General features: G+C 33.1%; 1 protein-coding gene across 5 annotated transcripts in view; it reads left to right on the forward strand.

Moving 5' to 3' along the window:
* Positions 1-26948, forward strand: part of LOC127852206 (uncharacterized) — a 59043-nt gene that overhangs the window by 22500 nt on the left and 9595 nt on the right. For 4 of the 5 annotated variants that reach the window (XM_052386091.1, XM_052386114.1, XM_052386100.1 and 1 more), the window contains exons 7-13: positions 304-375; positions 3742-3951; positions 4454-4554; positions 4688-4761; positions 9736-9906; positions 11342-11553; positions 15668-15768. In XM_052386091.1, the coding sequence (XP_052242051.1) occupies positions 304-375; positions 3742-3951; positions 4454-4554; positions 4688-4761; positions 9736-9906; positions 11342-11553; positions 15668-15768 (941 nt within the window). The remainder of the gene's footprint in view (positions 1-303; positions 376-3741; positions 3952-4453; positions 4555-4687; positions 4762-9735; positions 9907-11341; positions 11554-15667; positions 15769-26948) is intronic. The other variant, XM_052386106.1, reaches the window with a different exon arrangement.

Here is a 26948-nt window from a genome sequence, read left to right on the forward strand (position 1 = left end):
AAATGGAACCCTGAAAATACGCAAACAGACAATTGATCTAATTAAAAGAATCGATGATATTAAATGTGGACATTTTTGTGGTTTAAATTTGAAATATTTAATAAGGTAATGCTGTGTAATTAAAAATAAATACATAAATAAATAGCATAAATAAATATATATTTATTTACTTCATATTTCCTTTAAAATCGATTCACCACGTTTGAAAACACAAACATATCATGTTTATTTGTTCTGTTTTTCACTTTCATAATAGCATAGATACATGATGAGTTAGATGAAACTATTTTTTTTCCCTTACAGATCAATTCAAGTGGTGCAATGAAGACGGGTTTGCAGCGAATTGCGAGTGTTTTGTAGTCTACGAACCAGATGGTATTTGCATAAATGTTATAAATAATTTTAACTAAAAGATTGGAATTGAAGTTTAAACTTAAAGAAAATGAATGCTCGTCAAATCAAACACGACCGAAGGATTCTCTGGCTGCCTTTTGTCAACTTTCTACGTAAACTGTATGCAAATCTCTTTTACATATTTCGGTCATGTTAAATAAGTTATTATGATTACTAATGATACGAAGGAAAGGAACAGCTCTTTGTTTGAGTGCCATTTTTATATGCCTTTACTTTAAGCAGTAAGCATTTTGTCTAAAATTGATAGTAATTTGGTAATAATATTAAATTAGTATTAATTGTGAAGACACTGATAAACGTATTAACTTAGGTCACAACAAATTGATGATGTGTTCTACGGATTTTAGCCAACCAAAAATTGAGCAAGCGAGCGAAATAAAAATAAATTTACTTTTATTCCATTTTTAGCTCATCTATTGTTTGAAAAAAAAAATATGAGCTATTGTCATCACCTTGGCGTCGGTGTTGGCGTCCGGTTAAGTTTTGCGTTCAGGTCCACTTTTCTCAGAAAGTATCAATGCTATTTCATTCAAACTTGGTACACTTACTATCATGAGGGGACTGGGCAGGCAAAGTTAGATAACTCTGGCGTGCATTTTGACAGAATTATGTGCCCTTTTTATACTTAGAAAATTGAAAATTTTGGTTAAGTTTTGTGTTTAGGTCCATTTTATTCCTTAAGTATCAAAGCTATTGCTTTCATACTTGCAACACTTACTAACTATCATAAGGGGACTGTGCAGGCAAAGTTATGTAACTCTGACTGGCATTTTGACAGAATTATGTGTCCTTTTTATACTTAGAAAATTGAAAATTTGGTTAAGTTTTGTGTTTAGGTCCACTTAATTCCTACAGTATTAAAGCTATTGCTTTCATACTTGCAACACTTATTATCTATCATAAGGGGACTGTGCAGGCAAAGTTATGTAACTCTGACTGGCATTTGGACGGAATTATGGGCCCTTTATACTTAGAAAATTGAAAATTTGGTTAAGTTTTGTGTTTTGGTCCACTTTACCCCTAAAGTATCATAGATATTGCTTTCATACTTGGAACACTCGCAAACTATCTTAAGGGTACAGTAAAAGGACAAGTTGTATAACTTTGGTTGTCATTTTTACGGAATAATGGCCCTTTTTTGACTTAGTAACTTTGAATATATGGTTAAATTTTGTGTTTTGATCCACTTTACTTCTAAAGTATCAAGGCTATTGCTTTCAAACTTCAAATACTTTCATGCTATCATGAGGTTGCTGAGGTTGAATTTTACCTTGACCTTTGAATGACCTTGACTCTCAAGGTCAAATTATTAAATTTTGCTAAAATTGCCATAACTTCTTTATTTATGATTAGATTTGATTGATACTTTGACAAAACTAATCTTACCTGACATACCACAATAGACTCCACCCAAACCATCCCCAGTGCCCTCCCCCCCTCCCCCCCCCGAATCCTCCCCCCCCTAGTTTTTTTTTTTAAGATCATCTCACAAATGACCACCACACCCTCACACTTTACCCCCCCCCCCCACCCCACCCCCTAAATTTTTTTTGTGTAAAAGTTAAAAAACACAAATATTTATTTTTATTATTTTATTTTTGAAACCATCCAACCATCGCACCCAAGAATCCCCTCCCCCCCCCCCCCCACCCAACCCCCCCATCCCCGAACTTATTTTTTTTTGCATTTTTTTCCGCATTTTTGGAAGATAATGTAATAAATGTCCACACCCCCACACTATACACCCCTCTTCACTCCACCCCTCCCTCCTTTGTGATTGAAAATGAGAGTCCCTTCACCTTTAAAAAGAAAATAGATGAGCGGTCTGCACCCGCAAGGCGGTGCTCTTGTAATTTTTCTGCTATACACAATGTTTCCTATTTGTTTGAAACTGAAGTCATAAGACATTTTCAAAATATTAACACTGATTGCTTTAAAAGATAATGCATACACATTTTTATTCAGTTTTTATGCTCCCCCCAAAAAAAATTTGGGTGGAGCATATAGTCGCCGTTTTGTGTGTCCGTGTTTCCAAGAGTCCGTCCGTCGGTGCACAATTTTTATGCCCCCCTTCGAAGAAGAGGGGGTATATTGCTTTGCACATGTCGGTCGGTCGGTCGGTCTGTCGGTTGGTCCGTCCACCAGGTGGTTTGCGGATGATAACTCAAGAACGCTTGGGCCTAGGATCATGAAACTTCATAGGTACATTGATTATGACTCGCAGATGACCCCTATTGATTATGAGGTCACTAGGTCAAAGGTCAAGGTCACGGTGACCCGAAATAGTAAAATGGTGTCTGGATGATAACTCAAGAACGCTTAGGTCTAGGATCATGAAACTTTATAGGTAGATTGATCCTGATTCGCAGATGACTCCTATTGATTTTCAGGTCACAAGGTCAAAGGTCAAGGCCACGGTGACCCAAAATAGTAAAATGGTTTCCGGATGATAACTCAAGAACGATTATGCTTAGGATCATGAAACTTGATAGGTAGATTGATCATGACTTGCAGATGACCCCTATTGATTTTCAGGTCACAAGGTCAAGGGTCAAGGTCACGGTGACCCGAAAAAGTAAAATGGTTTCCGGATGATAACTCAAGAACGCTTATGCCTAGGATCATGAAACTTCATAGGTACATTGATCATGACTTGCAGATGACACTTATTGATTTTCAGGTGACTAGGTCAAAGGTCAAGGTCACGTTGACCCGAAATAGTAAAATGGTTTCCGGATGATTACTCAAGAACGCTTATGGCTAGGATCACGAAACTTCATAGGTACATTGATCATGACTGGCAGATGACCCCTATTGATTTTGAGGTCACTAGGTCAAAGGTCAAGGTCACGGTGACCCGAAATAGTAAAATGGTTTCCGGATGATAACTGAAGAACGCTTATGCCTATGATCATGAAATTTCATAGGTACATTGATCATGACTGGCAGATAACCCCTATTGATTTTCAGGTCACTAGGTCAAAGGTCAAGGTCACGGTGACCCGAAATAGTAAATTGGTTTCCCGATGATAACTCAAGAATGCTTATGGCTAGGATCATGAAACTTCATAGGTACATTGATCATGACTCGAAGATGACCCCTATTGATTTTCAGGTCACAAGGTCAAAGGTCAAGGTCACTTTGACAAAAAACATAATCACACAATGGCTGTCACTACAACTGAGAGCTTATATGGGGGCATGCATGTTTTACAAACAGCCCTTGTTTGCTCTTTTATTTACCTTTGCAGCGAAAAATTATAATTAAACATATTACAGAGAAAATGACAAACATACGTTCAAAAATTAAATTTATTTTACCTTTAGTTGCACCCCAGCCTGGTCCTTTATTTGTAACCCGGCCTGGTATCATTCAGTGTGATTATTGTCGAGAAGGAAATGAACCCAAAGAGATTTCAAGCCACGTTCATGACGGCAGACTAGTTGAGCTGCGAAGGGAGTACATTTCTCATCTGAAGATGTGTCTTAGTGCCACGAATCCAATTAGTAACGGTGGATTTGGAAAAGTATTTATAAGTAGGTTGCTGATGTTAAGTTGCACTTTGTATTACGTGTTAATAAAACAAATACAAACTAAGTGGGTCACTCACTTGTCATCAGCACGCTGTCTTCCATTGGCAAGTAACAAATGCAGATAACACACATGATAAGTTAACATAACCAAAATAGGAAATAAACTAGCGGATAGCGTTCAACCAAATAGAAAACTTACGTTTTATTAAATTAATTACTTACTTAATTAAACTTGTAAGAGTTTACAAAAAAATCAAATTGAACCGCTTTGAAAGCAAGATGCAAACATGATGACACAAGTTTTAACAACAAACTTCTTTTTTGCAGTGTATAATACATATCATTGTGAAGTAACATTCCATGATCGAGTCATGAAATTGCAAATATACATTGGTAAACTTGTTGTAAAAAAATTCATCTTGCATGCATCGATGTTTGAGACTATTGTATCAATGATCGCATTTGCCGATAGCAATCATATAATCATATTCAACTTTACTTTTAGCACATTCTGAAGTTCCCGCATTTAAGCAGCGAATAGTTCTTAAGGAGATCGATGTTGGATATCCGTATAGAAACAAGGAACTTCTTGGATATGTTACCAGCGTAAGAACCAGAGTTGTGTATTTTTGAATATATATTATTTTCATATTTACGATGTAAAAAAATTAATGTGTTCATGGCCATGATGTATACAAATTACAAAGCATCTCATTTCTTAATTTAAACTTTGTTAAAGGAGAAGCTCGCCTCACGTATTATGCACTTTGGCATTGTACCACTCTTGGCCTATCATGACGACCATGTGAATGGGTAAGTTTTGTTTTAACAACCTATATTACTGTTTGACTGACACGTATCTGTTACCATTTTAAGAAAGTTGTCTTAGTAGAATCTCCGTTTTCTACTAAAATAATTGTAACGGATGTAATATTTCATCTTGTTGGACATTATTCCACAATCTGTTTAATACTAAATTCTTATTTAGAATTGTACTTTCGTCATCAAATGACGTTTAAATACTAGCACGTTTAGTATGTAGACGAAGCTATGCGCTTTCGAGCACTTTTTAAGCTCACCTGATCATGAAGTTCTCAAACTGAGCTATTGTAAGGAACCTATTTCCGGCGTAATGCGATGTGTGGCGTGCGATGTGTTACGTCAACTTTTAGCTCGTTATCACTCTAGAGACCTCATCACTCATCTAAGTTTGATGAAACTTGGTCATAGCGTTTATGGGGATATACCTAGGCTTTATCCAATAAAAAAGTAAGTGCAACTCAAAATTATATCACCAGTTCAAATCTTAGAAAAGCTGTGTTACCTGTCTAGATGCCACATGTATGACTCAATCTTAATAAATTTTCTCAGAACTTTATCTTCACTTAATTTACGCTAAGATTGAAACACTAGATCACTAGGTCAAATGTTAGTTAACCTTGTTGCTACTCGGGAGGCCATATGTATGACTCGGTCTTGATTAACTTAGAGCAATTTTATCTTGGCATATTCTATGCTGAGTTTGAATCTTGGTGAGGTGTGTCAGAAAGTAGGTCACCAGGTCAAATCTATTAACCTTGTTACTACTCTAGAGACTAGTATATTCACCATATCAAGATAAAACTTGGTAAATATGTTTGGCTGAACAATATCTTTGCTGTGAATAAGGGTCACAAGCGCCCTTAAACTAAGTCCCCAGATCAAATCATTGTAACCACCCTTAATGCCACATTTATGACAATGACTAAACGAACCTTACTAAAATGTTAATTTAGACAATAATTAGGCCGATTTTGAATCTTAGCCAAACGCGTCAATAATAACGTCACCAGTTCGAATCTTAGAAAAATCTTGTTTTTTTTACAGAAGGCATATTTATGATTCAATTTTGATTAAACTTAGTTTATGACTGTATAAGCCGCGTGTGAATCCGGGTCACGTGCGTCTAAAATCAAGGTCACAAGATCAATTCTTAGCAAAACGTCGTGTCCACTCTATAGGCCACATTTATAACTTAATCTTAATGAAACATTATTATATGTTGCTCATGAAACTTATAAATGCCATTTATTTTTCTCGAACATCAGATACCACGATCCCCAAGACTTAAGTATTTTGAAAGAATCGGACTTAATTGTATTTCAGATAATACATAGATGACTTTTTTTTAAGAAATGTAAAGAGGTGCATCACAACTATATTACTGTTCTCTTAAACCGTTATAACATTTCATGACGCCTTCAATAACGAAATTATACCTAGTGGGATTAAGTCAGTGTGTGACAATTAAAACGTGATTTTGTGTAAGCATTTTGATGCGTTAATTGACGGTTTCGAGTTACTCAGTTATTTGTTGGGAAAAGTTGAAAAACGTGTTGTTGCTTTGTAAGCAAACTCATAATACTTCATAGACTAGTACGTTTACTTATCTTTGAATAGCATCTACATGCAAGGACATTTTAAAATAGTCTAAACGTTAAACTGCATACGCTATTTTGATGAAGTTGGATCATGTTAAAAATATATAACTCTAATCATTCGTATTTAAAAAAATGTATATTCATGCTTGGTGCATTAATTAACATGAATCCATTTAGAAGAATAACCCACTTCTATCACCATATTTTAGGTAAAAGAAATGTTTTGAACAGTCTTGAAAGGATAATACTAGTGTTAAACATGTTCATGTCTTAACAATTTAATTATAAAAGGACACCTAAGCATATTTAACACGTTTGTATATAAACGTCTATTGATTTATTTCGACAAGGAATGCATACATTGGCATTTACAACATGCACAATATATAAAAAAAATATCACATACATTTGTTTATTTTTCCAGGAACCCCGCGAGTCTTCGTATTTTAGCGTTAAATAATGCATTCAATGGTCACCATATAATTCATTTCTCGATTAAGTCATTTCCAAGATGCATTTGTAGCGCATAATTTTTAGTTACAATTTTTAACCGTAGAATTGTTGAAATCAATAGACGTTTTGACAGCTAAATTTGAAAAGATCTAAGAAGCCTGTCGGCGCAAAATGGAATTTGAATCTTTGTTATAAATGGATATTTGTTTTTTTTGTATAATGAAAAATTATTAACCTGGCACCCTAATCCGTATAAAATCGATACTTATTTATGGATATTTGATACTGAATTATTGTTTTGTAACTTTTGTCATCGTTATTAATGTCTGTTTAAGCTATAACTTTAAAAGATATCATGACAAAATGATGAAACCAACTTATTGTGGGTTGAACTTCCAGTCCATTAACCTTTTTCGACAATTATCTAAATGGCTTGAAAAACAATTTGATTTACTTGAATAAATAATCTTATGAAAATGAAAATACATTAGATGATTATTAACGGAATGTTATGTCAGCTTCCAAAAATGACTGAAATCAATAGACACCCTTCGACTTTTGCCGAAGACTAATGAGTCACTGGTTAATAACTTTGCATTATACCACGATTTATAACAATTTCACATTGTACACAGCATTTCCAACAGACTGCGTTGTCTTTTTGTTATATCCCTGAACAACCATTTTTGGATCCCCTAAAGGGTTTTCCAGCAACAAAAATATCAGCTATGGTCAAGACATGATAATTTTTTGTTGAATGACAAGAAAACAAATCATTTCTACAAAGCAATGTAGCTTTTTTTGTAGTTTACCAACACTTAATGGCGTCTGTTCTGCTCAACAAACATAACTTTCCACAATGTTTTAATTATGTCACACTTGACACTAGGCATGTCCTCTTAAACAGTTTTTATAATGAATTTATAACGTTATAACATATGATCAGGTGGACGTCAACGTTAAATGTTCATCAACTGTGACGGATCTTGAGCATATAATGGGCAAATAAGTACATCTTTTATCTTCAACGTCCTGGTATATATTGCTAAGGACTTTGAGACCATAGGGCCAGTAGTTTGTGGTAATAGGGTCTTAATGAAGCCTTGAGTGTTATATGTTTCTGAAATTCGTTTAGAAAAAAAAGATAATTTGTTAAAAATAGTGAATAAATAATATATTAAAGTAACCAGTTGTACCATTGTGATTTCTTTTTAGTATTGATGCAGATTAGAGAAGACCCAGTTTTGTAAATCAGTGTTTGTTGTACACTATAAGCACGTTTAGAGTAATGCTATGCCTCTGCTACTATCCATAGTAGCAAACAAACAATTGGTTTGAACAAAGTCAAATATTTCCATTTAATTTACTCCATTTATAATGGTAGAATGTTGAAATGGTAAAACACACCAATTTTATCTTAGATTCCAAGATTCCAATAAATAATATTTATACCGTCCTTATTGTTGATTTAACAGTCTATACATGTGTTGTTGCATATGTAAACACAGTGTGTGCGCGCATACTAGTGTCGGGTTAAACACCGTATAAAATGATGTGTAACCGTGACTGATCAAAAAAGGTGGTTTTTGAAAAACGTGGTAGGGAATACATGTATGTTATATCATATTCATGTCAATCAGTCACTGAGTATGGTCAATGAAAGTGAAATTTCATATAAAAATACTCTATAACTTCAGTCTCTAAATACAGTCAAAAAGTAACCAGAAGGCATGAGTTTACGTTTCATCATCGAAATTTTCTAGAGGGAGAACCTCCAAAGCCCCCGATTGCAGGAGGGGGACATCCACTCCCACACCCCCCCCCCCCCCCACCACTTTGCCGACAAAGATTCGCACCCCACTTTTCAAAACTCTGGCATGGGCCTGAAAACACTTTTTAAAAAAAAATAATAAATAATTTAAATATCACAGATAGCATCATTTATTGCAATATCCTAAAATACTTAGAATAAAAAATGGAGAATGCATTACATTTATGGGAGATAGTATCAATTTAGATACAAATTGCTGACTAAAAATCATTCTTTAAAGGGGCCTTTTCACAGATTTTGGCATTTTTTAACTTATTCATTAAATGCTTTATATCGATAAATGTAAACATTGGATCGTAAAAGCTCCAGTAAAAAAATCCATAATAAAATTAAATAAATGGAAAGAACATTGCCCGGACCAGGTTTCGAACCAGTGACCCCTGGAGTCCTGCCAGAGTCCTGAAGTAAAAACGCTTTAGCCTACTGAGCTATTCCGCCGAGTACATATATTTAAAGTATTTTATACCTTATATAAGCAATCTTCGTAGTTTCACAAAATTTAACGACAAAAACAGAACTCTCCAAATTATTCAACCGTTTCGCGTTGCAACGCTTTATAATTTTTAGGTTTTAAAATCGTCAAAAGATGCATATAATGGCTATATTAGACCATGGTAAATGTTCAGTATTACTGTTTCCTCACAAATATCATAACTAAAACGAAAATTTGCGAATCTGAAACAACTTTTTTCAATTTTGTCAATTTACCAAAGCGTGAAAAGATCGTTTTAAGCCGAAAAAAATGCACATAAAAAATTACAAATTTTTCTAATAAATGATATGCGCTATTTTTATAAGGAACGTCTGTTTTTTTAGGCTTTCTTCTTCTCCGCTTGCATTTATTCACAGGCCAAGTAGCCAGTTATAATTTGAAATAGCATTATAACAGGAAATACAAGATACACACGGATAATTCCTTATGTAGTAACCAATATCCTAACCCATTATTGCGACATTCAAAATACTTTAACTGTTGGTCAGCCTCCCCTTCTTAGACAGATGAGATTTAAAAAAAGACGTCGTACTATTAAACCAATACAATCTTTATTTTCAAATCAATTTTATATATATATATAATTGTAGGAAGTTTTATTTTATTTCACCGTACTTTGTCAACGGTGACTTGTACGAGGCAATCAAGTCAGACAGAAATGCTGAGGACAAAATGATTCGAATGCACATGAATACCAGGTTGAGAGCGATGTATCAGGTCGCGTGCGCTATCAACTATATGCATACCAAGAATTCCTTCAGGTATGTTTTTTTTATATATATTTTATTTATGAAAAATGTGTGTGTTTTTATGTCCATTCTGCTTTGGACTTTTTTCAGAGTTTTGCGCGGGACTAAGTTTGAGGGATGACTTGATTTTTTCATAAGTCGATATAAGTCTGAGCCCGGTTTTACACATCTTATTAACCAGGTTTGCCAAAGGAAAAAATGGGTGCTTAGATTGGCGAATGTCGGCGGGCGGGCGGAACAAGCTTGTCCGAGCCATAACTATGCCGTTCATTGTGAGATTTTAAAATCATTTGGCACATTTGTTTACCATCATTGAACGGTGTGTCATGCGAAAGAATAACGTCAATATCTGCAACGTCATGGTCACACTTTGAGTTCAAAGGTCAAAAATGGCCATAAATGATATTGTCCGGGCCATAACTATGTCATTCATTGTAAGATTTTAAAATCACTCGGTACATTTGTTCACCATAAATGGACGGTGTGTCATGAGAAAGGATTACGTCGATATCTCCAAGGTCAAGGTTACCACGACTCGAACTAAATTGAATTTGACACAAGAGAGGGGTAACTAGGAACAATAAGTAACAATGCACATTTTGAATTGTCTCCCATTATCAGACTTTTTTTCAAATTGAAATCAATGTTACAACGACTAAAAATAAATTAAACTTGACACAAGGGGGTAACTAGGAACAATCAATAACAATGCACATTTTGAATTTTCTCCCTTTATCAGACTTTTTTACTAATTAAAAACCTGGTTTTGTGATAATTTTGTCGCTTGTGTTTTGAAGTGTTTTGTTGTACGTATTGTCTCTCTTTAGACCTATAATCTTTCATCTTAGAAACATGTTCACAGTTTAGCAAACTGACAATTTTCAAATTTTCATAGTTTTATAAAAGAATGTATTTGTTATATTTAAACAGGCAAAATAGCACTCCTGCCTTATAAATCTGTTTTAAGTATCGATTCGTTGATGGATAATCTTCAAATGAATTTCAAAAAATAGATAAAGGTTCAGGTCATGTGAACAAGTCCCTTAAAGCCATGTGACATGCAAGTCAAGCCAATACAAAGCTAATGAAGTTGTATTTGAAGATGTTCTGATCTTTTAACTGCATAGATAATTTAGCATAAACGCTCCGATGTTACCAACATAACGTTTAAACTAACCCATAAATTCAAAAGCCTCTTAGGTGTTGTAGTTTGGTAGCTTTGTCATTAAGATGCCTCAGATATTTGCATCAGGAAAGGAACTTTGTTATTTAATATTTGTCCGTGTCATTATAAATATGGAAATGTATTCTTGATATTACTGTTTTGTTAGAAAAGTTCTTTCATGAAATACAATACATGGCAAATCATAAACCACATCACTGAACATAAAAAAAAATAAGATAATGAAGTTTTATTTGATGATGTTCTGATCTGTTAACTTCATAGGGGCACTATTCTGCACATGGATATCAAATCCAAAAACATTGTTCTGGACTCACAGCTGAACGCAAGGCTGATAGATTTTGGACTTGCCCGCGAGTTGAAGGAAGGAAACTGTTCAGAAACAATGACAACGGTTGATGGGACAAAAGGCTATTTTCCAACTGTACAACACAAAAGACTGACTCAACAACACGACTGCCACAACTTCGGTGTCGGTAAGGTTCAAGAGATCATATAAAAGTATCCTACTGGTTTCACCGAAAGGGATTATAGGTTTGCTCTCTGTACGTAATATAAGTGTTTCAGTCCATCCGTCACAAAAAATGTTCCTGCGTTCGTTTACAAAGTACTGAAGATGCTCTGAAGAAAATTGGTAAACTTACTATTGGTAATGTAAACATGTAATGATTGTTAACGACCTTTCCCACTAGAGACCATAGGCCAGATGGTTGTTACTAGAAACAGAACAAAACTTAATAATGTTAAAACTCAAAATGTATATAATAAATTTCAACGAAACTTAGTTTATATACATTCAGCTTTACGATTTCTGTAAGTCAGTGTTACACTTATTGTAACATTTCATCTGTCCGAGTGAGTGTGCATTAGACACGTTAATAGTGTAGATATTTGTAAAGTTCATACAATATAATAATAAAACATGTTTTACTCAAATTTGAATTAACTTAGTTTAATTTAAATTTAGGCGGTATTTAAGCCGCTTGTTAATCTGGGTCCCGTGCGTTAAAAAACAAGGTCACCAAATCAAATCTTAGAAAAACGTCGTAACCAATATATAGTCCACATTTATAGATTAATCTTAATGAAACATTGTTAGAATGTTTAATTTGACAAAATTTTAGCCGTATTGATAATACCTATGCTGTATTCAAATCTGGTTCACTAACATGCAATATAATAATGCAACTTGGTATGAAAAGTCAGCTATAGATTTTCTGTATGATTGTCTGTAAATCCATTCCTCTTTTCTTCTGTTCAACTGTCTGTCAGTCTGCAAAACTGACATAACTAGAATATTACTTTTAAAAATGACATTCATCTGGAGCCTGATATCTCATTAAAATCTGAAGATTATCGAATAAAACTTGGTATTCTTGAAAATGTTTCATCATTTGCTATTATGTGGAGTGTCATGTGGGAATAATAAAAGCCATTTCAGTTTTCACAAGTGGATAAAGTTAAAGTAACTGTTACAAAATATGGACATATACTAAATCATTTTATTAATCAAAAGCTACGTAGCATATGATAATGAAACTTGATGTACACATTTAGGTTTGTGTTTGACGTTTGTATTTCTGTCAATCCCTGCATTTCTTCATTTATGTGATCGTCTGATTGTCCGCACAAATATTATGTAAATTTAAAAGTATATATATTATATGATTATGTGATTGGTATACTTATTTTAGTTATTAAATAATTATGTATTTTCTCTCATTTCTACATATGTCAAATGTCATGAGACTGTTAAAAACTAAAATTATACGCCCTTGTTATACCAGATGTTAAAAAAAAATCGAAATTTTAAAATGGACGTTTGATTTCAGTGTACAGATAGGAGCGGTGTAATGGCTATGCACACTTTTTATAGCGGTTTATATGCTATTAAAACATGGCTCAATCTTATACAGTTGAATGACCTAAATGTGTAGATGATTGTCAATATAGAAACTCTGTTTTTTCCAACACGTTTTATTACAAGACTGGAACCAGATACATATATAAATACATATGCAACACAATATACCATATAATTATAGACAGTGACATTCAAAGAAATACATATGCAACACATTTAAAGTCATATGTTATCAACGTTATACGTAAGCTTATCATTTCCTCTATACATTTTACTCTAAATGGTGTATATATTACTTGTGTTTATAAACACAATCACAAGCAATATTAGTTATGTATTTTTTAGCGATTACATACCAAATTCTTACAAGAAAAAGACACAGCTTCATGTCAACAGACATTTCAAGTTTACAAGAATGCTGTAAATATAAGACAGTTGCATGCAATTTTGTGTTGGAAAAACATTAAAAGTATGTATAGAGAACAAAAGTAGAAAACTAGATGTTCAAGTGTATATATATATATATATATATATATATATATATATATATATATATATATATATATATATATATATATATATATATATATATATATAATTAAAGTATATATAAATTGTAATAAGCAAATAGCGTCTGCATATTCAGATGAACAGAAAGCATTAAAAACAATAATAGGTCCGTTTTCAAAATAAAGAAATTTTCCAGGATGCATACATATTTAAAGGGGCCTTTTCACAGATTTTGGCATTTTTTAACTTATTCATTAAATGCTTTATATCGATAAATGTAAACATTGGATCGTAAAAGCTCCAGTAAAAAATCAAGAATAAAATTAAAAAAAGGAAAAGAACATTGCCCGAACCAGGTTTCGAACCAGTGACCCCTGGAGTCCTGCCAGAGTCCTGAAGTAAAAACGCTTTAGCCTACTGAGCTATTCCGCCGAGTACACATGCTGAACGTATTTTATACCTTATATAAGCAATCTTCGTAGTTTCACAAAATTTAACGACAAAAACAGAACTCTCCAAATTATTCATTCGTTTCGCGTTGCAACGCTTTATAATTTTTAGGTTTTAAAATCGTCAAAAGATGCATATAATGGCTCTATTAGACCATGGTAAATGTTCAGTATTACTGTTTCCTCACAAATATCAAAACTAAAACGAAAATTTGCGAATCTGAAACAACTTTTTTCAATTTTGTCAATTTACCAAAGCGTGAAAAGATCCCTTTAAAGTACCGGTATGTATAAATTGTAGTAAGCAAATAGTATTTGCATATTCAAATTAAAAAGGCTTAGAAAAACAAAAATAGGTATATATAAATGTGATTTATGACACATAGGTACTACCTATAATTTGTTTTAAGATTTCAACTTGGTTCTTTGAGTTAAAAAAATATTTGTACAAAGTTGTAAAGAACTACAATATTCTTTAAATTTTAATATTTAGTTTTTTCGTCAATGGTAGTAAACAATTGCCTTTCACCGTCAAAGGATTTTGAATTATTTTTAGAAATTGATATTTTTCTTATTTTATCATATTCATACTTTATTATTGTATTTACACTTGTATAAGCTTGATAAACAAAATAACATTAATCATGGCTATAGCTGACTTCGTTTAATACCCAAAGAGAAAAATTTTATTATTCATGAGAGGAAATAATTGTCCTGGTAATATCTCATCAATTTATGTTTTAGCTATCTGGCATTCCCAAAATAAATGTTTCCTATTTTCCTCACTACATTGTACATTTGCAAAAAGAACACAATGAATCATCAGTTATTTTCATTCTGTTCAAAGACTATTTGTCCCAAGTATCCTATGAACTATTCTTTATTGGAACCACTGCACCTTTACATCATTTGTTATTTAAAAGGGTAGTTCAAAATGCAGTTCCGTTCATTTTCCTTAATAATAGTATTGAGTTTTAAACCCCATTTTCTTTCACTGAAGGTTGTTCATTGTTTTAATTTACAATATTGTATGGTCTTGTAGCACCAGACTCCTTTTTAGTCCCCTACCGGTGAAACCGGAGAGGGACTTTTGGTTTGCACTCTGGGTTTCTGTCAGTCTGTCACACTTTTCTGGATTCTGTGATAATTTTAAAATTTACTTTCTCTGTTTTTTTTACTAAAGCCCTCTCAAGCGTGTAGTTCCACTCTTCATTAACCACTTTATGTGAAGATGATCATAGTGAAAGGCTATTACGCTGCAACGAGTTTTGGTAGAATTATGGCCCTTTGTCTCTTTCCCAATATATAATATAGTCACACAAAATTTTGTTTTCAACTCCCCACAAAACAGGTTTGATCTTTATTTACTGTTACAGTTTGTACTGCTTTAATGTTTCGATTATTTTAAAGTAAGGAATTTTGGCTTCGACATTTTTTGGCAGAATTATGGTGCATTATCTGAGTTAACTATGTAGAATTTAGAGTCTCAAAATTTGGTTTTTAAATACCCTTTAAATACAGGGTAAAATCGCTCAAACGTTCACAGTTCAATATGTACACGTATATGATCCTAACGAAAGAAATTTTGACTGCAAACAGTGAATCCATATTATTGTTCTTTGTCTTTTGGTCCACTAGGCAATACATATTTTGTTTTAATGTTTCCAAACATGTGTTGTGAAAGCATCAGTGTCCGTGACCGTAGAAATTAGACAACATGTGCACACTATTGTTTTCAATACTTATTAATATTCAATAATTTTGCAGTTATGCGTGAATTACTAACTGGCCGCAATCCTCGAGAACTCGATACGAATGACCGAGAAATGCGCAAATGGCACAACTTTTATGTAAAAGAACATAAACAGGTAAATGTTTTCTATTTTGGTATAAGCACGTGTTTATGTAAAAAAGGAAAGACGGATGTCAGTTGTTAATATATTGATACATACAGTCAATCGTTAATGCAACCATTTATTATTTAGTTTATTTCATTCATTTATTCATTCCTTTGTTAAAACGTTAATTAATTAATGCATTAATTTATTAATACACTGATTCACCAACAAATAACAAATCAATAATAAATACAAGTGCAATATGTGTTTACTAGTTTGGAACACATGAACGTAACTCTCGAACATTTCATTAAAGTTATCAAAAACTTTAACATGACATTGTTTGTGATAATTATTGATACTGAATTTATAGATATGATAAATGCAAGATACATTTTCTGGAGAGAAACTCCTATGCACAACGGCTAGTATTTTGTATTTTTGTAAGTGAATTGACCTTTTGCTTACACAATACTGAGGCAATATTCCCATGGCTCCGAAAGACAAAAACTTATGGGAAAATCCTTGAATTCATGACATGCCTTAAGTCTCTGGCTATTTTGCCTTCATATCGTTTTGCATGCACATGTTTTAAACTAGAAAATATGGCAAAAATGACTCATATTTTATCCTGTGTACCAAGAAAACATTGTATTATTTATAAAAAGTTCAACGACCATTTTCACTGAATAAAGATTTCCCTTCTGAGCTTATTAGTGCCTAATAGAACAATTAATATACCACGACATAAAACAAACAAGGTTAAAGCTTTGGCCACCGTCTTGGAACGGTCCATGCAAAGACTTTAGGTTTCAAAAGGTTGAATCGTGCATCAAACTTCACATATTACTAAACATTAACCTAGTAGCATTGTTATACAAATTCAAAAGCAATTACAGAAATGTTCAATTGAATTTAATTGCAATTTATTTTTTTATGTTTTGTTCCAGATCAAACTAATAACAACCTACTGAGGCACGGTGAATTACGATAATCAATTAACAACTTAATTTATTATTGGTTGCATGATTTCAGAAAGTGGCATAATAAAGTACTAATCTTAGATCTTCATAATGAATCTTCGGAAAAAGCCGATATGCTTTTGTAAAAGGCCTGATTACATAGCTTGAATGTGTATACAACTACTAATATAAACACAACATTCCACTATATTTTTAATTTATAAACATTTAGGCCGAAAAGAACATTTTACATACTATAATTATTACACACTAGGAACATACTTTGGTTAATCAGACACTGAACGAAACTTCGGCATTGAGCGTTACAGTGCGCTTGATATTTGGTTTTTAGCAATCACATAGAAGTGGGGTGTACAGATACAACATCTATAAATACTCGTATATTGAAAGAATATGAGTGGTAAACGTTTACAAGTATTGTGATTAGCGCATGGCGATTAGATCGCAGTTCGTTACTTACGAATTTGTATTTCAATGATTGCTTCAGACAATTAATTAACAATATAAAGTTAAAAACGTGTCTCATAAAAGATAAAAACACATGACTAAACTTGGGAGGATGCTCTCTTTCTTAATTTGCCAGAGTCCTATTAGCCATCTCACAACTTTATGTTAGTGTTTTTTTTTTATTAGTCTATTAAATCTTATAAAGAGCAAGGTTTGTTTATGGTTGCCATCAATACATTTCAGTACAAAATGCCGTTGTGTCAGTACACACCATTTCATTCTCAACGGTAATCTGGAAATATTCTAACATAACGCACACAAAACGTACATTTGGGGCATTGTTGGATTTATATAATCATCGAAATTTGTACCAAATTTCATACAATCTTAACGAGGCAGCAACCTGGATTAACAAATCACTAGCCTCTGGTTATAAGTACCGGGCAGGAATATTTGCTTACCTTATGTGTCAATCTTCGGTCATTTCGTATGTATTCGTTATGTGTCCGTTGCATTCGTCATAGACATGGGACTTTACACAGCCAATCAGAATTGTACACGTAACAATTCGTTGTTTATATCTATGTTTATAAGGCAGTCTTGCTTGGGAAGTCGTAGATAGCAGACGTATTATTGCTTGCTGTCGCGGGTGGAGCCCGTTGCGGGCTTCGCATGTATCTTGTATTTGACAAACATTTTGGAAACGTTGTGTTGTGTTAATAAGCAGAAATAAAACGTAAAGAAATCAGAATTGGACTCTGTTTATGTTTTTTGTCACGAAGAACTATGCGACACAGTTTTAAATTGTGCTCGTGACAAGCAGGATCGAATCAGAAGTAAAAAGCCATTATACAAGATCTCGGGCCACGGAAAAAAGGACAACTTTGATGAAAAGGTCAGTTTATTCATTAATTATGGCAAACGGGAAGGGATTCTCAAAATTTATAAATTTAGAAATTTAAAGTAAACGGCGTCATGACAACGCAATTTTTTAGAATTGTTTTGAAGAATTTTACGTTGTTTGATATTAGAAGGATAACAATAACTAAAATGAATTATCTACGGATAATTTTTGCAAGTATCAAATTCAATAATATTTTGCATCGATCAATAAATTTTTCTAAAGGTTCTGATGAATTGAAAATAAAATAAATTAATAGAGTATTTGTATTTTACATTATATCAAGAGTTTTAGAAATAATGAAAGTAGAGGCGAACAGATAATTGAGAGTATGAAAAAAATATATCAATTTTGTATTATCGAATCATGTACGGGCACATTTTTCAGGATAAAATAAATAAATAAATTTTTAATTGTTGGTATTTTTATAAAGTTTCATTTAAAAACAAAATTTTGAAGAGTGATAAATACATTTTGACATTATAGAAATAAAACAATTAGAGGTGCACAAATCATTTAGGATTTTGTGTGAACATTTTTAGATAATTTTGTATTATTTTGATTTTAGAAAGTAAGAAAGTACAAATACAAATTAGGAAATATCAGAATTGTACGTTATTTTAATGTATGATATAAATTAAGAAATGTGCGATATACAGATGATCAAGCAAATTTAAAGAATTTTCCATAACGTTTTATTATTTAAATAAATGAGATAGGAACAAGCATATAAATGAGTATTTAGAGATGTACAAATAAAACAGAATATTCGAAAAAAAATACAAAAATAACGCAGTGTAAACATAAATTAATCAGGAATGTAAACAAAATAGGAATGTACATAGGGTTAAGACAATAAAAAAGGTAATGTATACATGTTTAAAATGTATTTTGCGTATGGGTATGAGAAAGTGGAAAAGTTGTATATACATATATCGAAGGTCTTAAGTAATTTAGAGATAGAATCTAATGTGTTTCTGTCGCGTCTAGCGCAGTTAAAATCCCACGATATGTGCTCATTAAATTTCTTTTATAAATGTACCTAATAGTTTCAGGATGCTCGGATCTACGATTAATCGGCTACCCTTGCTTAAGGTTACATAGAGAATTCTGACAGTAAGCGTGTTAAGCTTAACTGAAAAGATCCTGCCACATTTGCTTGTATGCATGGTAGACGAATGCTTTCGCATTAAATTTTTATATGAGCATGGCTGTCAATACGGCGTATGATCATATCATATCCAGGATTGTAAATCAAAATTTTGGCATCCTCATAATTTAGAGATTAAGACCCGAAATTGAGATATATCAAAAGGTAGGAATAAAAGTAATGATACTGATTGTATATAAAAAGAAAACAGTCTGTCTCACAACAAAGTAAATAAAGTAAACGGCAATTGATAAAGTCTTTTAGGTCACGGTATAAATAGATAAGGTATGTCATTATAAAATTTACTTCAAGCAAAAAGAGTTGCATGTTTCGAGATTAATTGATGTAACAAAGATTGTATTTACTTAGACGTTCTAGGAAGTTGTAATGTCGATATTTAAGAATAACTTAAAGGGATATTCATAAATGTTTGCCATCATTATGAATAACGGTTTATTAGAAGAATATCAAAACAACGCAGATGAAAATTTACAACGCTTTCCACAACGAATTGATGAACATACTACGCGAATAGCATTGGGACATCACTGTTTTTTGCTCTCAAAGCATAATACATGGTTCGTATTGCTTAGATGAAATCAACACCGGAGAATCTTCGAAAAGACACTTCGTGATGCGAATATGGTCAAAATAATTGTGACATCTAACAATATGGAATGATGCAGCGGTTCATCTTATTGACGTGCTTATATAAAGCATCCGGATTTCAACCTTATAAATATGGCGCCGTGAAGACATCATGGGGAACTACCATAGTTATGACCATGTAAGAATTTTTATCAAATGAAGACCTTAATGTCCCAAGAAAAACGATGGCAACAGGTTCAAAAACAGCACCACAAACGACTACGCGATGACGGCGGATTCAACAGCAACAACAACAACAGAAACAACAACGCGATGACGGTTAGTTCAACGACAAAAACAACAGGTACAACAATAGCCTGTCTCGATGTGAACCTTGGTACACAGATCAACGATAGCCGACCACATACAAAAGACGCGCTTATCTTCTTCACGGCTGCGACAGACCCGACTTGAAAGCAACAGCGTATTTACTTCGTGCCACTCACATACACAGATTGGCAACGAGCCGATCTTCTTCACTATAGAACCTACCTAATAACATCAGCGTATTCGCCGCGAGCAACATTTTGATGTTCCATCTCCTACTCCCGACGTACAGCCAGCCAAACGGTCAACGCCATTTGACATGTGATGATTTTCCACTCCATTTCCATTGACATTTAAATTGATTTACATTACCTACACTTTCAGCTGTTATCTTTGAATATCAGTATATATTTAACATGTTATGCATTTATTTTCTATATGTGTCTATTTTCATCTACTGGGGTTAAACTTGTTTTAATGATATATTAGGCCATCAATTATAATTTTTTCTATAAAACTTAAAAGATTTTTAATATCATGAAGCATAAAAAATCTAATTATTGAGGGTAAAGTATGTGTGACGTAACAAATTAAAAATTATATTAAATATTTGTATACAAAATAGTATACGCTTTGGAAAATTATAAGCAACAAATTCAATTGGAAACAATTCCTACATATGCTTTGGAGCAGTGTCAATATTGAATCAATAACGATCTAATTATGAAATGGCTAAGCTAATTGATAATACATGTTGGAGATGGATGCCAATTGATAATACAGAAGAACACATAAAGTTAATTACTCACTGCTTATCTCACTAATAGGACATGTCTCGGGTGTTGTATGATTTCATGTAAATAGCGGACTACCATCCGTATTTGTCTTTCGCATATCATGTTACTTCGCTACATTTGGGCATGTAGTTGTGCACAAGATCCCGTCAGAAATCAACATGTCAGCATTGGGTGTTCCATCTATATTATTACACTCTTTGTCAGTAGAGGGAAGTTAGTTGGAGAGCGAGAGATCGACGAACATAACGGTCACACAATTTGTTATTGTCATGGGGCCAAAAGGCCATTACATTTAACTAACAGTTAAGATTATTTTACGAAAATTGGAAACGTTGTGTTGAAATTAAATCAATAGAAATAAATCTAAATGAACATTGAACAGGACTTTGCGTATGTAAATTATTATTATGTGTGTCAAAGACTATGTCACAATATTATGCGTAAATGAGCTTCGTTTCAGGGGCTTATAATATATTGTTACAGCTATAGATTTGCTTTGTTTACTACAATACGGTTAATGTATTGCCCAATCCAAAACCAAAATAAATATAGAGAAATGAAACTAAGTCTACTTCATATGATAGTCGTTTTCAAATCATTCCTGTGGTGCCAAAATAAGCCTTGCTTTAAACTTGTGTATCCTATATAAGGTTAGGAAATTGGTATGTTATATCATATAGTGGAAATCTACCGAATTTATTTAAATTTTGAATACAAGGTCAAATTTGGCCCGCCCTTGTGATAAGACTAGGGGACAAAGTTTGAAATCCATGTCAATAAGAATTTCTCTACTGATCATGTTTCTGGATACTCATTGTTCCTATATATATTGTTTTGCTTGTTGCACATACCTAAACGTTTAATAATCTCCCAACTGACATTAACCTGTAAAACCAGGTGAGGCATCAAGTTAATTCATGGCACTCTTGTATATTTTTAATTTGAATCAACACCTTTAAATGTCATATTTATCCGCGTCAAACAGGTGGTTTGTGTTCACTGACAGTAGTTCACACGAACAAATAATAAAGAAAATTCAGATATAGCAGTCTAGTCCAGTCTATTCATAGTTGGTGACGTCACTACGTTATTGTCACCTCTATACTAAGACGCATCACATTCCCCTGGTTTGGGGAATTATGCTTCCGCCAAAGTAGTTCTGCGTAGGAATGAAAATGCCAATAATGAAAGACAAGTCGTTTTTTTATTGGTGTTTAAAATGGAATGTAGTTTAAAGAAATATTATATAATTATGTTAAAATGTGATTTTGAATCTCTATTAAGACTGATCGCGGTTATCAGAAGCACGATTACCTGACCTACTTTCGCTTTCACTTTTCACTCGTAAAAGAAGTGCTACCCACAATTCCTTTCGCGTTAGTACACAGGTCAGTAAGACCGGTGTGTACACAATGCAGTCTAGTCTGCATTAACAAATATTGATAAAACTGCGGATAAAGCAAGCTTGAATAGAGTCCAAGCTTGGGATTGTATTTAGGGCTAGTCAGGTCAAATTCAATGTCACTGTTACTTAAATAGGAAAAGTTTCCGGATATATGACCTCCTTTGATATTAAGGGATTGTATTCAGATTTTTTGTTTAGGTTTCTTGCATGGAGACTTAGTTTAGGATTGCATTTTGGCTCAGTCTGATCACGGTTATTAAAATAGGAAAAGTTTCCCGATTAATGACCTCCTTTGATATTAAGGAATTGTATTCAGATTTTTTGTTTAGGTTTCTTGCTTGGAGACTTAGTTTAGGATTGGATTTTGGCTCAGTCGGATCACGGTCACTGTTACTAAAAGTAGAAAAGAAACAAATAGGTGGTTTCTGGTGAATAACGTTTGTTATCAGAGACAAATCGTGATAAATCTTGGATAAAAGCATGTTTGTATGTGTTATCTGTCGCTTCAATTTGTCAGTAAAAATAGAAAAAACGGTGTTATTCAACAACTTGAATTTGTATGTAGGAATATCAATGTGTGCAGGTACATTAGATTCAGTCCTAGCATGGGGCGAGTTGGGTCACTGTAACAAAGTTGGGTCACTGTAACAGAGATAACAAGAGATATCTTTAAAAAAAGATATACGGCGTTGATTGTGGTTGGAGTTTGTGAAAGGTAAAGAGTTCAATGAATGAGATCAAGGATAGCGAATGTCTTTTTCTGTGCAGTTCTTAGCTGCATCACACGAAGTACGGGATGTTACGCGGCGTTTTCGCGGCTTATTTTACATTATAACATATTGCTGGTCATAAACCTATAGATACAAAACAGAAAACCAAAAGAAGAACGGAAGTGAAATTAAAAGATATGAGTCAACCGGCCACACGCAAAGTATCCGTACATATTTTAAATATTTATAGGCGCGTTCTTCGAACAAACCTGTTTTAGTGGTTTGTCGGGCATTGCTGTTTGATTCCATTATTAACAGTATCGCGAATCATCGCGCTCATGCTTAATACATTAGTCAATAAGGTTGAATAATTCTTGTTAAATTAATCAAAAATAATATTTATCATGGTATTGTTGAAATCACATTAAGAATCTATTATTGACATACCATAATTATATCGCTAAATATCTTCATTTAACATATTTCTGATCTAAAGAAAATTCCAGGTCACCTAGTTCACGGATAGCGTCTATATTACGTAACGATTATTTTACTGGCCGCGAACTCAGGTCAGCACATAAGGTAGTCGTGAAGACGCAGCGATGACTTTTAAATAAACTCTGACATTCACACACACTGGCCGCGAACTGACCCTGATACCTCGCGGGTTGAAATGCAATGCATTAAAGTGAGGCCACGCTTTCACTGCTCTTTATACTTTTACATGTTAACATGTTGACAGGAATATGGAAGTAAGTACTAAATATGATAACATAGCCTTTAAGTAAAAACGCTCTTGCGCTGGCAATCATCTGAAAATAACGCACAAACTGTACTGATGTCGAGAGTTGAGTGTAAAACTGTTCTATCTATTTAGCCTTTTCATTAGAGATACAATTGTTTCATGCAGTAAAACAGTGTTACAAAGACGCGGATATGTTTCCAATGCTCTGGTGGTAAACTCAAATCAGCCAATGGAATAAATGAAGTGTATTTATGTCTAGCCGCGGGAAATTTTATTTGAATTTTACACAGGTCAGGTAAGGTCAAAAGTGACGTTAAACAGCTACGCCGAAAAAAGTGTTATTCTCTAAAATACTTTTGTTTGGAAGGATACATTAAACCTATAAAAAATGAATGTAGCTTTCCTGCATACCAGGCGTGAGATAAAAATAACAGAATACGTGTTCAGTATTATGAGTTTGGAAAGAGGTATTGAGATACAATTGGATGTGTTGTTAGCTTTGTTTGTACTTAGATTACCTTTATTGCTGGCTAGAAAATGCAATATTATTTTATTTTTAGTAGATTGATAAGTAAAACATAGAAAATCTAGTTTGGCGGTGCTGCCTTGTTGCTGTCTCATGATTCTCTTTGTTCCAACACGTTTACAACACATGTATACATCTTTTACATATCAATGTTTTCTAGACCTTTAAACAGGGCGATTTTGTGACAAGTTTACACTCTTGTTTTTCTGATATTTTTTTTTAAATAGAATTACAATGCAATTACCTCTAACATTTCAATAGCTTATGAAAGCATGATTTTATCTGAATAATGTTCGTATTTTACGTAGGTCTTTAAATAAATGGAATATACAATATCTATCATGATGCAATTTCTTTATATAAAAGTATTTAAAGTCGTCTCGCAAACATTTAAGTGGTATTTCGCCTTATGAGATCTTTATTATCGACAAATATTGAATGGAAAATGTTTGTGTTTGGGGAAATACCATTTGTATAAGATTGTATTAACCTTTTTTTTAAGCTTATCTTAGCCTAATGTGCTCATGGTGGGCTTTTGATATTTTTGTCCGTCGTTCATTGTATGTTGTTCGTCAGCAACATTTGCCTTGTGAACACTATAGACGCCATGTATTGCCCAATCATCATGAGACTTGTCTCAATAATATCTCGGCTGAGTTTGGAACTGAGTCACGTGGGATCAAACACTAGTTAATTCGATCAAAGTAAAGAAAAGGCCTACGAATACTCTAGAGGCCACATAGTGAGCTTTTCTTTATATGGCAATCGTGAATTACTTTAAACATTCTTTTTTAAGTAAATATAGAGTTATTAGTCACAAAACAACATAATTACACAAAATAAGTAATATCAATAAAAAAAATAAAAAAAGCAATCTCACAATCATATCTGTCGAAATTTAAACACGAGAGAGTAGTAATTAACATACTTTTAAAAGGTTCGAAAAAGTTATCAAAGCACAAAAATGACAGAGTGCAAGTATATACATTTTACCAACAATATGATAACATTAACATCATTTTTGAATGACCAAATGAAACATGAAATTAGTCATAATCAACATTTAAAATGCATGTCAAATTCGCAGTTCGTACGATCATATGGAGACTTTTCTAACGCAACACGTATTCAAATCAATATAGCTCCCTTATTTTCAAACGGATTTTGTTGAAATTTGGACTCAGAATAATTCAACATGTATCTAATAATTCATGTTAATTTAATTGAAATTGATCAACATTAAAATATCAAACATAACAAAATAAAAAAATCTTAGAAAAAAGTAAAATTCTCAAAATCGTACATCGTAAAATAATCATGTGAAAGGTAAAACGCATTAACTTACACGTCTTAATGACCGACCTGCTTATATCATTGCGCTCATACGAGCCATATTGTTTTTCTAATTAATGTCATGTTTTCCAGGTGTACAAACCCACCTAGAATGATGCAATTGAAATTAAATTGGAATTACATAGCGCGCTGTACTACACTTGATGACTTTCGAACGCAGCATTTTTCAAACTAAACTATCTCAGTTATGAGTTAATACTTTGCTTTTAAATTGTACGTGTGATCAGTTGACTACAGTATGTGCTTAAGCAAGTGGGGAATGTAGACTGCAACAAGCCGCTTGCGCTGTTGTGCTCCTGAAATTTTATACGTTACGTATTGATTTCAAAATTAATTTTATGTTTTTCTTGTGTATCAACCCACCCAAAATTAAGAAATTGAAATAAAATGATAATCATATCGTGTTTCACCTGTTTCACGTGCACAAAGATGAAACCACACCTACTCCACGTGCAAAAGCGCCTGATTGTCACATATGAATTAGTTTATCATCATCTTGCATAGAATATAGCCAAATGATAACATGAGAAATTTTAAATAAAAATCTTAACTTATAACTGATATATTCAAGTTTGAAAAGTGTTGCGTGAGAAAAGTCTCCAAGTGTACACTTTTACTCCATACCGAAAACGTTGAATAACAGGCCATTGCCAAAGACATGTATATTCGAATCTACTGACATGCTACACAAATCACACGTGGAATATTAAAACACATATAAGTAAATAACTATTACTATAACTAATTGGAATAATTAAGATAATATATTTATACTGAAAAGTTCTAAGTTTGATGTCATGTGTCAGTCTAAACGATTGAATAAACAATTGATTTGTTTCTAATCCTTTGTACAGAATTACTTCCATTTTGTTATTGCCTTAATTGGATCGATTTGCTTGGGCAGTACGAGTTTTTCGCATACTCATTTGCAGATTTTGTAAGCATTCTAAACGTCACATGTTTCGTTCAATCTTCGTGAAACCTCATTTTTTCTAATGACTTTTATAATGAGTTTAAAAGTCCATATGATAAGGCCGACAGGGAGCGGGGCATTTTTTCGAATATGCCTATTGTAAAACATTGTGAACGGTGACTGTAGAATTCACTTTTTTATCCATTCGTCATGAATTATGTACAGATAATTTGTCATTATGATTTCTTGGCCGATAAATTAAAAATGGTTTCGTTCCATTGAAAAACATGGCTACAAGTGTATGGGTCAGTTTTCCTCATATTTCAATATTGAAACATAAACATTTAAGAAGGCATATGATTTTG

Source organism: Dreissena polymorpha, chromosome 1 (assembly GCF_020536995.1).
Source record: "Dreissena polymorpha isolate Duluth1 chromosome 1, UMN_Dpol_1.0, whole genome shotgun sequence".
NCBI lineage: Eukaryota > Metazoa > Mollusca > Bivalvia > Myida > Dreissenidae > Dreissena > Dreissena polymorpha.